This window comes from Biomphalaria glabrata, chromosome 18, assembly GCF_947242115.1.
Source record: "Biomphalaria glabrata chromosome 18, xgBioGlab47.1, whole genome shotgun sequence".
Taxonomy (NCBI): Eukaryota; Metazoa; Mollusca; class Gastropoda; family Planorbidae; genus Biomphalaria; species Biomphalaria glabrata.
The window spans coordinates 12076466-12091162 of NC_074728.1; the positions used below are offsets into that span (position 1 = coordinate 12076466).

The 14697-nt window shown below is 31.5% G+C and overlaps 1 protein-coding gene across 4 annotated transcripts in view; it reads left to right on the top strand.

Moving 5' to 3' along the window:
• The window catches only part of LOC106065072 (dynein axonemal heavy chain 6-like), a 65264-nt gene that overhangs the window by 6377 nt on the left and 44190 nt on the right, over nucleotides 1-14697 (top strand). For 3 of the 4 annotated variants that reach the window (XM_056017407.1, XM_056017409.1, XM_056017408.1), the window contains exons 11-24: nucleotides 499-694; nucleotides 2592-2785; nucleotides 3760-3868; nucleotides 5270-5390; nucleotides 5562-5579; nucleotides 7358-7509; nucleotides 7942-8094; nucleotides 8264-8365; nucleotides 8473-8622; nucleotides 9022-9150; nucleotides 9432-9545; nucleotides 9751-9894; nucleotides 10075-10284; nucleotides 11029-11241. In XM_056017407.1, the coding sequence (XP_055873382.1) occupies nucleotides 499-694; nucleotides 2592-2785; nucleotides 3760-3868; nucleotides 5270-5390; nucleotides 5562-5579; nucleotides 7358-7509; nucleotides 7942-8094; nucleotides 8264-8365; nucleotides 8473-8622; nucleotides 9022-9150; nucleotides 9432-9545; nucleotides 9751-9894; nucleotides 10075-10284; nucleotides 11029-11241 (2005 nt within the window). The remainder of the gene's footprint in view (nucleotides 1-498; nucleotides 695-2591; nucleotides 2786-3759; nucleotides 3869-5269; nucleotides 5391-5561; nucleotides 5580-7357; nucleotides 7510-7941; nucleotides 8095-8263; nucleotides 8366-8472; nucleotides 8623-9021; nucleotides 9151-9431; nucleotides 9546-9750; nucleotides 9895-10074; nucleotides 10285-11028; nucleotides 11242-14697) is intronic. The other variant, XM_056017410.1, reaches the window with a different exon arrangement.

Here is a 14697-nt window from a genome sequence, read left to right on the forward strand (position 1 = left end):
CAAATGTATGCTTATTTGTTTAGCTTCTTTTACTTATAAAAAAAAGAATGTTATGGTCTAAAGTTAAAGCATATGTATAGTAATGGGAAAATCAGATGAAATTAAATATTACTTTAATTTTGGGATCTTTTGGCAAAACATTCTTGCTATCAAAGAAATGGTTTGTGTTTGTTGTTTTTTTGTTTGTGAAGTAGGTTATATCTGAGCAAATATATAGGTTAAATTCAAAATATATAAAGTTTCATGAAGATTTACTAGAGTATGGAAATATTTTGCTTATAACTAGAACATCACTTTAAAAATGTTTGCCCTGTTTTGTAGACCAATCAGCATTTTTGATTGGTAAACAAGCAAACCAATAAATCTTCATTTATTTAAAATTTGTAACTCTATGTACAGCATAGTTTTTTCATCTATACAAAAGAGATAAATCCCTTACATTACTAAATCAAAATTTTTCTTTAAAGATGTTAATTTGTTGCAAATTGTAAATTTCAGCTTTATCAGACTGTCAGACTATCTGATTGTCAATACAATGCATGTACTTGCTGTAAACTCTGTCTCCACATTACTGAGCTACCTCAGTGAACAACTTGAGAACACACCATCCCTTGCTGAAATACAAAACTATAACAATCCCAATGCTGAGAACAAGGAAGCTGCAGCTGACAAGAAAGAGAAAAAGGATGAAAAGGTACAATGAATGATAGTTTGTGATATTTTTTTTTTAAGAGGAAACCTTTGAAGATGAGTGCTACTCATTCTGCAAACTAATTATGTATACTATTTACTTACTTGATACAAACAAAAATGTAATAAAAATCAGCAAAATTATTTCATATCTAACATAAATATTTAATTATAAGTGTTAAGTCATTGTACAACAAGTAAAACAGGTTTTGTATCCTAAACTTAGACGATCATAAGCCTACAATGTAGTTTTCAAAACAAAGGATTCTAAAATTATTTGAAGAAATACTTTTAAGTAAATGAAAAAAGTATATAAAGATGAACTAAAATTCTTTAAATAATTGCACATTTTTTACCAAGGAACTTAATTTTTAAAAAGGTGGGCATTATAATCCTCACATTTTGAGTAGACCATATATAAGCTTTAGTTTATTTATTGCCACAAATTGATTTATGTAGTGCAATGTTATAACTGGTACTTGCCATTGATGGTACACTCAATCCTCTTCACAACCCTGGTAGTATATTTACATTTCGACTTTTTAAGAGTCTCTAAACACTGCTGACATACACTAAACTTGCTGAGGGAACCAGCCCCTAATAGTCTACAACAAAAGGGACATCAGAAGAATTTACATTTCATGAAAATTTGCAGAAAGAAATTTCTCAGATTGTGCATTTTGACATGACCCTTTCTTAAAGCAAAAGGTTGGCATTAAACAGTAAAATGATAAATAGAGCTGGCTGCTCTGTTGTATAGCCTTATGTATCATTCAATTCATATCTATTCTCTCAAAACAGATAGATTCATTTACAGTATTATTGTAGACAAAGCTAGGATTTGACTTTATAGTCATCTCATGAGAAATGTGCTCATCTTCGATCCTGGAGGAGGAGCTTTATATAGATATTGTAGACAAATTTAAACAAGATAAATTACATCTAAAAAATTATTTAACTCTTTCGTCTTATTTTACAATAACAATTTTGTCCTTTATGTTTATGTATGTTGTGTGTGTGTATGTTTGTTTTCTTATAGTCTCCCTTGTTCTGTTGTTCAATATGTTCACGTGTTCACGGTTTACTCTTAAGTGTGTCAGTAGTGTGTAGTCACTGTGTATTAGTCTCTGCTAGTTGTTCTCTCCTTGTTTCACATTAATAAATGTGAAGAAAGGGTGTGAGGAATGGAAGCTTTTCAAGCAAAGGTGGTTGATCTGTTCACACAGATGAGTGTTGAGTATTGTTAGTGTATTGTGATAATATAACAAATTGCATTGTAGGTGATGGCACTTCCTAAGACTACCTAGCTTGATGGAGAGGGAACCTGATGCCTCTCTGATATTATCTCCAGAAGGAACTTTTTTGATTTATACAAAATACTTTAAAATTATCTACAAAACACTACTTTTGTGCTAAAAATGTCCATTTTTTTTTAAAGATTGACAACCTTGCTGAAACGTTTTGTACTGGATATGAAGATAGAAAACCAATTAGAAACTTCTTGCTGATATTTTGGAAGTTCAAAATTTTCCAGATTGGGGGAAAATTATTAGACCTTTGTAATTGTGTAAAAACTTAGATCTAGTTCTATATATAATACATTTGTTTGATAATAAGGACCATCATGCTCCTCATCCTCCTTTTGTACACTACTGTCAAACTGAATTGGTCTATCTTGTTTATAGGGGCCTATTCTTTGTGCATGTACAGTTGAATATAGCAAATACCTTGGTCTAAGTAATAGCGGACTCTATTACAGTTACCATTAATGTAAAAATAAATGAAGTAAAAAAAAATGAAATGTTTCAAGTGTCTTCAGACTGTGTTACATATTTTGTTTATCACTTCAGATCTGATAAAATAAAACTTAAATTGATTGAGAAAAAAATATTTCTCAACAGGTGGAAGATGAAGAAGAAACTAAGTCCCCTCCCTTGTTCATCACAGAACTGATGCTGGAACCCAGTCAGCTTCTGTTCTCTCCAGATCATGATGATTTTCAAGATGGCATTGCGGAGGTCATCAAAAGATTTCAAGATGCAGTCCTGAGTGTTCAGAACTTGGTACCTGATGGCTATTTTGATGCTTTCACCAGGTAAAATATTTATATCTGAGTTACATAAGGATGTGTGCAGATTTGTTTGAATTTGTTTCTGTATAAATATTTCTGGAGATTCTCAATGGGTTCAAGGAACAGACTTTTGCTCACTTAAGTTACAGTCTGGATTATGTAACAAGCAAATTATAAAAAATTCCTTTAAAGAAAAAAAAAGCGTATCTAAAGGGGAAGAACTCCAACCATTGCACTATTTCAATAATGTACAAGTTATTTCCCTTATTTGAAATCAAACAAAATAATTACATATATATAATTGACTAATTGAGTTGTTGTTTTTTTTTTGTTTATTGATTCATGTTTTGTTAGGTACTATAAGTAATTGTTTAAAGTATCAGCTTGATATAGAAATGCATGAGAGAGAATTAGCAAGTTTAGCCATATCTGTGAATTAATCTTCCCTTGTTGATATCAAACAAAAAAATTAATTACCAGTAATTTATTGACTAATTGTTTACCTTTTTTAACTTATTCATGTCTTGTCTATTTCAATGAATAAATGTGCAAAGTTTTAACTTACTACGAGAAGTGGTTTAGGAGAAATAACTTATACACACTTATACCAGACAGACATACAGAGTGAATTGAAATAAGCTTGGCAGGAGGAGAAGGGTGGTAATTAATAGTCAAATTGAATGAAATTGAAAGAGGATACTTTATTCAATAAAAAAAACATTTAGAGCATGTGCTACTAAGCAAACAGTACTGGTTTTTAAAGTCTTGGGATTGAGAATGTTGAGTCACACATTCAAATGTTGTACCCAAAAAAAGTGTCATAAAGCTCTTCAATTAATACCTGGAATAGAAAAGAAAGTCATTAAATTTTGGCCACTTAAATGTGAAAACTCTTCTTAACCCACACATCAAATCTGCCTTACTCATAAGGAAATGTTTACTTTCCAAAATGTTATAGACATTGAGAGTTAAAAATATGTTTGTATTATTCAATGTAGGCCAATAATTAACAACAAATTTGAGGACAAAACCTGTGGAGAAGGACCAAGCTTATCTACCATGTTTGAAGATGACAAACACCTACAGAATATCATTCACAAGATAAGAGTAAGATACTTTCATACATGTTTAGCATTATCAATACTTTTGAACGTTAGAGTATATAGAACTTTATCTTAATTGTAGCTTTTGTGTTCTAAAATAGAAGAATGTTAAAAAACAACTACTTAGGGTAAAATAACTACAAACTATTTATGCTGAAATAAACAGGTGTTCAATATTGTAAAGTTATGTAGAAGAAAAACAACAACAAATCAACTATTATTTTAACTGAAATTCAGAAAGTTAAAAATATTCTTTTGAAAGTAATAGAAATGCAGATTTTATTTCTGAACATTCAGTTGTTTTGACTCTAAATTCTAAATTAGGTAATAATTTTGATAATTTCAAATGCTTTTAAGCATACAGAAAACCTTATAGAATAAGTCAGAATTTACATATTTTTTCTTAATTATTGAAAATAATTGACAAAGTTAAGATTAATAAATTTAAAACATGTAGAGTATGTGGTTGCCAAAATTAAGAATTGATGTTCATGCTAGTTCAAAACAATCACTGTTTTAAGGCTCTAATGTTTATCTTTATTCAGTTTACCTTTAATGTAATGAAAGTGATAACATACTGAATTATCAGACTTTTCTTTTGCACCTTTGGGTAATGTCATATTGGATGTTAATCAATTATCCGACTTTTCTTTTGCACCTTTAGGTAATTCAACTAGGCCTGCTTTGCATGCATTGAATAGTTTTTTTCTTTTCATTGTGTTGAATTATAGCTGTAAGAGCTTTAGCTGCTTCTAGAATAAAGGCTTCCTCACATTTCACAGGGATTGTAATGGCAGATGATTAAAAATATTTTTTAAAACTTAAGCTTATCTAAGGGGAAAAAAATGCAAATTACTACCATTTATCTGAAAATTACAGAGTTTAGCTCCCTTTCTGCTGTAGAAAGCAAAATTAATTAATTAGTACTAAATGATTAATTAATGGTTAATTTTGAGATTGATTCATGCATTGTTATCGACTATGAATAATAATGCAAAATTTTAAATTTCAACTTGATCCGAGAATGAGAAATGGGAGAAAAATTGTATCAAACATAATAAGGGGACAAAATCCATATATATATATATCAACAATTAGCATTTATTCCCCTTGTTTGGAAATAAACCAAAATAATTAATTACCAACAATTAATTAACTAATTGTTTATTTTTTTTATTGATTCATGTCTTGTCATGTTGAATGAATAATTTTGCAAAGTTTTAACTTGATCTGAGAAATGAAATGGAAGAAAAAAACATGTTCATACTTTTACCAGACAGACAGAATGTCTTTAAAAATGTCTTTACTCGCCTAGTAGATAATCTGGCATTGAAGCATGTCTTTACCCTGAGACTAAATATAACTTTATCAGTTGACGAGTACTCTTTCTTTAAATTTTTATCAGGATGCTCTTGTTGCTGCTTTCAATGCTGCCACACAGTACTCAGATATCTTTGAAACTTATAGAGAGTTTTACAGGGAAAACGAAAACACTGACCTCAAGAGTGTTAGAGAGGCAGAACATGGTAAATATACATTGAGTATTGATGATAAAAAGAACACTAAAATTTATGAACTCTTAATGAATAGAGGACAAGCTGTGCAAACTAAAAATGTGTTCATTCCCTTTTTTGTTTAATAAAGTATGAAATGAATATAAAATAATTTTCAATGATACAAATTTTGTTTAATTGTAGCAGAAGTCACACTTACAGGTATTATCATTTAGTTTTTTTTTTGTTTTTTTGTCATTGTTTTTAATGTTTAAGTTTTTCACTTAGTCTCCTTCATAGTTTCTTGCTATTTTTAGTTGCTAGTGCATGAATCGTAATCTACGTGTATTTAGATCTAATTTTTTTTTTTTTTACTTTTTAAAAATTTGTAAACTCTTAGTAAACAAATTACTGACATTTTTTTTTAAACTTTTAAAAAGTGTTTCCATAAAATGTAGAAATATTAGTTATAGAACTAAACATGGCATGTAACTATAATAATAGCTTCACTTCTGTTCTGCTATTATTATTATTATTCTATGTTACATGTCATGTTTATTAATTAATTTGTTTCACCACTAAAAGCTTCAAACTTTATTTATGTTTCATTAGTTTAATTACTACCACTTTGAAGCTATCTATATGTAGTGTATTAATGTCCTCCTGTTGGTTTGTTAGAGAGAGAGAGAGAGAGATGTAATTTAAATTTAGGGCCTTTGTCTTTGGAAGAAGCTTTGGGCTCCAATATTTGTCAACCCTAAATTTATATTGTTTGTGGGGATCATTATGGATAGGAATTGCGTGAGCTATAGAAGAGGGGGTCGGGGCATAATCACTGGACCCTGGGTTGTAATGGGGGACCAGATAACAATATTGACTTGAAAGCTGAAGTGGATGTTAGACTGGTGCCAGGGATTCGAGTACTCCTTTGGGCTTGTCTATGTTTTGCTATATTTTCTTTGCCTTCTTCTCTTTATGTTCTTGTTACCTTATCATTATATGTTATGTCATGTTAATTCATTAATTTGTTTCATCACTAAAAGCTTCAAACTCCATTTATAGTCATAGAACTAAGCAGTTAACGTCTCAGTCTATTTGTCAATAGTCACACTTGCTGTACATTCTGTACATGTAGGTGTATTAGAATGTTAATGTTTCCTTGTTAGAAGTAGTCAATGATAAACTTCTTTACAAAGCAATTTTAACATAAAGACACTTTCATACGTTTTGCTATACAAAAAAAACCCCACTATTTTTATTATTGTATTTGTTGTAATAACTCTTGTGTCTGTCTCTTTTATTAACTGTTATCTGTGTGTTCCTACATCCTATTGATTTTATTTTTATACAAGGTTAAAGATTTATACAAGATTAAATAAACTTTAAACAATGTTTAAAAAGATTTAGTTCTGATAGATAAAATAAATATATTCTTCCCAGTGATGTATCTAGGGTGGGGGAGGGAGGATTCGAATGTGAAAATCCCCCCCGGGCCCCCACTTGAGGGGCTCCAAAATGAGTGTCCGAAATTTGTTTTTACATAAAGTATTATGCCATTATCTCATGTCATGATGTTTATGTCAAATGCAGGGGACCCTAAAGAGTTCAAGCCCCCTGGGCACCCAAATCCCTAGCTATGCCACTAATTAAAAAAATAATAAGGTTCACAATTTTATCTAACTTTATATTGTTTAAATAAAACAAATATTATAAGCATTTAATATTTACTGATAATGATGTATAAATAAAATTTACTCCTTACTTTGAAAAGCTGAATTTTGAAGTTTCCTTTTCCAATAAAGCAGTGTTTCTCAACCTTTTCTTTTTTCCCTTTAAGCTGAATCATTATTGAGTATTCCTTTTTCTAACCCTTTCACTGTGTAAATTAAGAAATCTTATTTTCTCTATTCTCATAGTACTTCATACAAGTCTTTTATACTGGCATGCTGAGGCGTTTTTGAACTAATGAAAGGAAATGTCTTGAATTCTTTACCTTTCAGATGTGCAGTTCTTTGCTGAACATCTAGCCAAATACAACACACAGCATGTCATGGCCATGAGGATTGTTGAAAAAAGACCAATAGGAATGCTCCTTGTGGACACTGTCAAAATGAAGTCACTGTTAATACCTTCACCACTTAGATGTCTTGATGTGAGATCAGTTTTGTTGCATTCCTCTAGAGAAACTTTTGTTTTATATTCCTATTGTATCTCTGGTGAAGAGTGGGATTTTTTATTATCAGGACCTTTGGGCGCCTTATGAAGACTGGGATTATTAATTACTGGGATCTTTGCCTCTGAGTCCACCCAGTTCTAATGAGTACCTGGCATTAGTTGGGGAAAATTAAACGCAGTTGGTCATTGTGCTGGCCACATGACACCCTCGTTAACCCTTGGCCACAGAAACAGATGACTTTTACATGATCTGCCCTATAGATCACAAGGTCTTCCTATATTATATCATGCAGCTATTTTTAGCTGTACTGTTGTTATGAAATTAGTTTCCAAAATATTTGTTAACCGCAATGTGTGACATTTTATTCTTCTTGTAAAAAGAAACTTTTGATTTATAATATTCTCCCAGGTTATCAATGACATGCTACCAGAACTAGCAAAGAAAGAGGTTGACAGACTTATAGCAGAACTGCAGGATGCCAACTTTAGACTTGAAGTTGTTCCAACAACAACCATTGAGTTTGTGAATTCACTGAGATTCCTAGATGACATCCAACTCAGGGTAAGACTTTAACAACACATTGAAATAGTAGCCTATTCTTACCTTAATTTTTTTTAAATTCTTTTTTCAAGTTAGATATTTCAAGAGGGAAAGTGTGTTGATTTTTATGCTGTCTTTGTATTTATTTACATGTTTTTCTTATCAAGATGATATTTGCTGTCTTTAACAGATTGACCCTCTAGAAAGAGAAGCTTTGATTGTGAAGGAAATGTATGAGCTTATTGATCAGTTCCATGTTCCTATGCCAGATGTTGATTTGGTCACCTACCAGGTTGGAGTTTTATAGCATTAAAGTTTATTTATTAGATTTTACTGATCTGTTGTTTTTTTTTACTTATTTTCATTTTTGTAAAAAAAAAAATGTATTGTGTGTTCTAGACACTGAATCCATCTATCATCACTGTAAGGAATGCCATTGATAAAGCACTGACTGAGCGAGACAGCAACATTGACAAATTCTGTAATCATTTGGACAAAGATATCGCAGAACTTGGTAAAGAAGTGAAAGAGATGAAGCAGGAAGCCCAGGCATGTCTTTACATCCAGTTCTTTTGTTTTAACATTTTACTTTTGTGAATTTCTTATAGAGGTGGTCATCTTTGCTATTTGTTGGCTTAAATAATGATATGATTATAAGCTTAATATTACACTAAAGAACACTGAACTCAATAAGTGATACAACACTAGTCGCTGGGTACATCAGACTCTTTAATAACACACTCTCACATAACACAGGTTACACACAATACTCCAATATGAGCTGTTATACCAAGGGGAACAACTATAGAAATAACAACAAACACATACACATAAACACAATATCTCAGCACTATTCATATAATAGTTCTTTTCATTCTTAATGAAAGATTGTATTTGGAAGCACTCAAAAATATTGATCCTTTTTTATCAAATGTTTCCTTTTGACAGAATCCAATGATACTTGATCCTAGCTCTGATAAAGAAAAAGTTCGAGCTCTTCTGAAAAAAATGCTGGCCACAATGGAGAAGTTACAAGAGCAAGCTTTCACTTACAAGTCTTATCAAAAAAGTTTCAAGGTGATTATATAACACTCTCATTCATGAAATAACTTTTAGTTAGATCCACATCTAGAGCTTTATTTAGTTTATTACTGTATATATTACTTTATTTAGTTTGTTACCATATCTAGTACTTTATTTAGTTTGTTACAGTATCTAGTAAGTTAATTAGCTTGTTACCATATTGAATGTAATTCTAAATTCATTGAGATAAATGCACATGTATGATTTTCATAAAGTACTTTTACTTTTTGACTGTAGGAAACATTGAAACCAATTATTTCTTTTATCATTATCAGGTTGAAGTAGCAAAGTTCGATGCCCTTGAGGAAACTCATGCTGAGCTAAAACTGAAGGATATTCTGTGGAATGCAATAGATGAATGGGATGCACTTATGAATGATTGGACAACAGTAAGCACATCTCTTGTTGTCAAACTAATTATAAATTTGAATTGTCTCATTGAGAATGGCTCTTAATTTTTAAATAACCCAATTAATGCTTTTGCTATTTTGAGAGAATTATTTTAGCTGTTTGGAGATTCATTCCTCCAGATTTTGTATGTAGATTTAGATCATTGTTGTTGATTTGCAATAATATTGGATTATGACATTTCAGATAACCTTTGACAAACTGGAGCCTGAGCAGATGAACAATACAACACTGACCTATGCAAAAACTGTCATGCAGTTGGAAAAAGGTTTACCTCCTAATGGAGTTGTCCCCCTTCTCAAGGAAAAAGTGGAGCTAATGAGAGAAAGGGTAAAATTTTGTAACCATTGAAATCATTCATAAAACATTGATAGATACTAAACTCTGAAAGTAGTCCAATATCTAGAATTTCTACTAAATCAATGGTTAATCTAAATTAAAAGTTCACAACTATTTTTGTTACAACTAAGATAAGATTTTTGTCAATCACTTTTTACAATCACTTTCTAGATGCCAGTGATTACAGATTTGAGAAATCCATCACTCAAGCCACGCCACTGGGAAATGATTTATGAAATTTTAGATTACCAGTTTACTCCAGAGAATCCGATGACACTTGGCAAGCTGGTGGAGATTAAAGCTTTCAAACATGATGAGAAACTGAGAGAGATTTCAGGACAGGCCTCCAGTGAAGCATCATTGGAATCCATTCTTAAAAAGGTAAGCAACATGTGCACATTTTATTTCAAAATTTTGTTTGAAAGTTTTAAATACTGGTGCTAAGTTTAAAGCATTTTTAAAAAGTTAAAGAAAGTAACTGGCATCTGTACTAGATGGCTGGTGGAACCCATGGAGTCTGGCAGAATATGCACTGCCTGGACCAAGGCAATCCATAGTGGAGGCTAGAAAGGCCAGAACAAATGATAATTGTGCAGTGCAGAATGGGGCACTGCACCATTGGTGCTCAATTTGCCAGACTCCATTCAAAATTTGATGCCTGTTGCCAACACTATGGAGAGTCAGTGAAAACAGAATTGCACATTTTGCAAGAGCATTTGCAGCTCCAAGAGCTGTGGGGAAACGTATCTGCAGAGTCACTTGACCTGTATGGGAGCTGTGAGGCACTATGCTAAACAGCAGAGTTTCTCACTAGGCTACAACCTAGCTACCAATTGGAGTTCATCTCAGATGTCTGTACTCGAGAAGCTTACTGGACATAAGCAGAATTATAGAGGAGCAGAGTTTTTGTAAGTGGGAAGGAGAGCAAGTTTATTTTTTTCCCTCTTCAAAACAAATTTAGTTTTCTTCTGTCTGCTGACTCATTTACTTATCCTATACATAACATGTGTGCTGCCTAGATAGTATTTAATTAGCACAATGAAAATAAAATGTTTCTTTTAATACTTATTTATTTTTGTTTTGATTCTTTGTCTAGAAGTGATTGATACTTTTTTATTTATTCAGGTTGTGGATTCCTGGAAGACAACAGAGTTCATTGTCCTCAACCACAAAGATTCCAAAGATGTTTTCATCTTAGGGAACACAGATGACATTCAGCAGTTACTAGATGACAGCATCATCAACATAGCTACTATCGCCTCATCTCGCCATGTGGGACCTATCAAGTCTCAAGTGGATGATTGGCAGAGAGACTTGGATCTTTTTGGAAGAACATTGGTAAGGAAAATGTTTCATTTGATCTATATCAGAGCCACAATTTCAAGCTTTAAAAGCATTGAAAAAGAGACACTTGTGATGGATATAGGCCATACCTTATTCAAGCCTGCATCCAACATCACAAGACAACCTCACCTGTAGCCCTCAAGGAAAGAGGAAAAGGGCATTGTCCAGAAATTTGTGATGCTGAGATATGGGTGTAGATGGACAATGTGGGGAAAGTTTTGAGTTGGAAGACTCACCTGGAACTTAGACACCTGAAGCAAACATTTTGGTGGCCTATGACCCAGATGGGACTACATGCAGAGATGAGCTGAATAATAACAATTTAAGTTTATGAAAAACAAAACTAAAGTTGATTTCTTCATTTCCTTTGAGAACAATAAACACAATTTTACATTCTACAGTACACTTTAAAGTCTTTTTTCAAACATGACCATCTGTCAATCACAGCATATGTCAAGTGATTTTTTAGTTTCCTCTTTAAGAACACAAATAGATACAGTTGTGCAGTACTCTTTCCTCTCCTACCTTGAAAAATATTTATCAGTAGAATTTTAATTTCATTCAAATATTAGACCATTAGTTTCAAAGAAAATCTTCGCTTATATATGAGATTTAAAAATGAGGGATAAGAATTTATTTCAAAATATTTTATTTAAATAAATTTGGTGGTTTCATCCTATACACTGGTTAAATAAAAAACAAGATTACAAAGAGAGTTTGTGTTACACAAACTCAGAGGCGGCCCCCGTCGAAGTCGGATCCCTGTCGGATCTGCATATTCGCAAATAATATTCAAGAGGTGATTTAATTTTGATGTAAAATGTTTTACATGTTTCGGATGTTCCTTCAGAGTTGAAGATAATTACTTCCTAGTCCAAACCTCCCGCAGGACGACAGGGAATGGGAGCGGGCAGGGTTTCAACCCTGGACCATCCATAAATCTGAACGACAGTCCAGCGCGCAAACCGCACGACCAGCCAGCCATCCGATGATCAAAAGTAATAATGTTTAAAAGATTCATTTGCCGTAAATTTAAATTTAAATTAAATAAAAAATAGTAGATTAGTTTTAGTATATTAAAACATTACAATATTGATCAAAACGTTTGGAAATGAAAATCTACACTTTTTTTTTTTTACACTTTAAGTTTAGAAATTGAAATTCTACATCTTAATCTAGTCTATTTGAGTCTAAACTAGATCTAGAAATTCTAGATATAGACTCTAAAATAATTTTAATTAGAATATAAATCCAGATCTAGATATACTGTAATAAAAATCTAGATCTAGTTTAAAAAATCTAGATTAGATCTAAATCAAGATATCATTCCTTTTTTAAACGCGAGTCACATAACGAGGCTTAATAAACATTACTATACCGAGTTCTTTTTTCATTTCATTTGAAGAATTAATTCCATATAACGTCAGAGGAAAAAAAAAACACTACGTCACACGGCCTAGCTAGACTAAAAATCGCCTTCATCGATACGAGCCATTTATCGAGTGTTCATTGACTTTGGTGCACCGAGTGCGTTCTTTAAGCATTTCATTTAAAGAATTCATTCCATATGACGTCAAAGGAAAAAAAAACACTACGTCACACGGCCTAGCTAGAATAAAAATCGCCTTCATCATTACGAGCCATTTATCGAGTGTTCATAGACATTGGTGCACCGAGTGCATTCTTTTAGCATTTCTTTTAAAGAATTCATTCCATATGACGTCAAAGGAAAAAAAAAACACTACGTCACACGGCTTAGTTAGACTAAAATATGTTTTCATTAATACAAGCTATTTTTCGAGTGTTCATAGACAATCGTGCACCGAGTGCGTTCTTTTAACATTACATTTAAAGAGTCCATTCATATGACGTCAAAGAAAAAAAAAATTCCATTACCTCACAATAGGCTAGTACAGGTACCATAAAAAAAAATGTCTTTATTTACACGAGATATTTAACGAGGGTTCATAGACATTGGTGCACTGAGTTCTAATAGAATTTATTTAAAAAGGATCAAAGCCGCATTGTTTTTGCATTTTGTCTTTCAGTTAGTCTGTCCGTCATCTTGATATAAAAAAAACAACAACTAAAAGTTATTAAAAATTGATTAACCTTTATTCTACGTTTCAAAACATCGCAATAATTTTTAGGTATGAACACAATTAAAAAGTTTATATAATAGATTGTTCCGGATGTTTGTATAAATAGTAAAAGAAAAAGAGAATTTCAGATAAATGAAATACCGTTAATTAAATTTTTTGGATGGTCTCTTATAAAAATTAGATGTACTATAGCCATGTGGAGAGATTTTCATACCTTACTTTGGTGTTTGGATTCTGTTTTCCTTAAAAATCGGAACATAATATTAACGATAATTAGATTTTTTAATGTTTTAGGTAGAAAGTTAAATGTACTGTAAGAGAGTAGTGAGTTAAAATATTTTTCATAAAAATCCGTAAAAACATTATTTCGTAAATGAGAAGATTATTTGTTTATTAATTAGAAGAGGGAGTTCAAACAATTATTTGGCGTTAGTAGATTTTTAAATAAATTCGGAAATTTCTGGCGACGATTTGTAAGAAACAAAATCCGGAACTTTCTTTATCGATTACAAAACTTCTATGTTATGTTTTAGCAAAAAAATTAAATGTCTAAAAAGTAATTTTCAGTAATCAATTCTAGTAAATTACTTTTTTTTAAAGCCCTGAACAACCTATTGTCGATATTTTTAAAATTTGTTTAAAGATGAAAATACAGAACAATTTGATATTGATAACCAAATTATAGTGACGCATTGTCAAATAATATAAGTGTAATATTAGTAAATTATGCGATTTCAAACAATCATTAGGCATAATTCATGTTTTATAAAACAATATCCGGAACATTTTTACACTTAATGAAATATAAGTCAGTATAGAGATTTTGATTTAGCATTAATATGCTATTTACATAAAAAACGGAACAACATATTATTGATAATGTGTTTTTGCAACGTTTAAGCATGGAAATTGAATGTAATATAAATTAGAAGAGCAAACAAACATTTGTTGGGGTTGATTAGTTTTGCACAAAAAAATCCGGAACAATCAATTTTTAGATACTTAAAACTATTGAGATGTTACGGGAGGAACATTAAAGTGTAAATCAGATTTTCAATAGCTTTTAGAGTTCTAGTTTTTTTAATCTAATCGTGACGGACAGACCGACCAACAGACAAAACGCACAAAAATAATCTTCTTTTATTTGGATGGGGGCACTAAACAAAAAATAAATAAAATCTGATTTTTTTAAAAAGTTTAAGGAATTGGTTTAGCACCTGTTCATGTGGCGACGTTACGCTACTGCACGAAAATCGCTGCATAAAAAGTCCATAAAAAAAAATGTGCGTGATATTTACATACAAAATGCATTATTAGCCTTTATAAACAAACAGAAATGTTTTCTTTT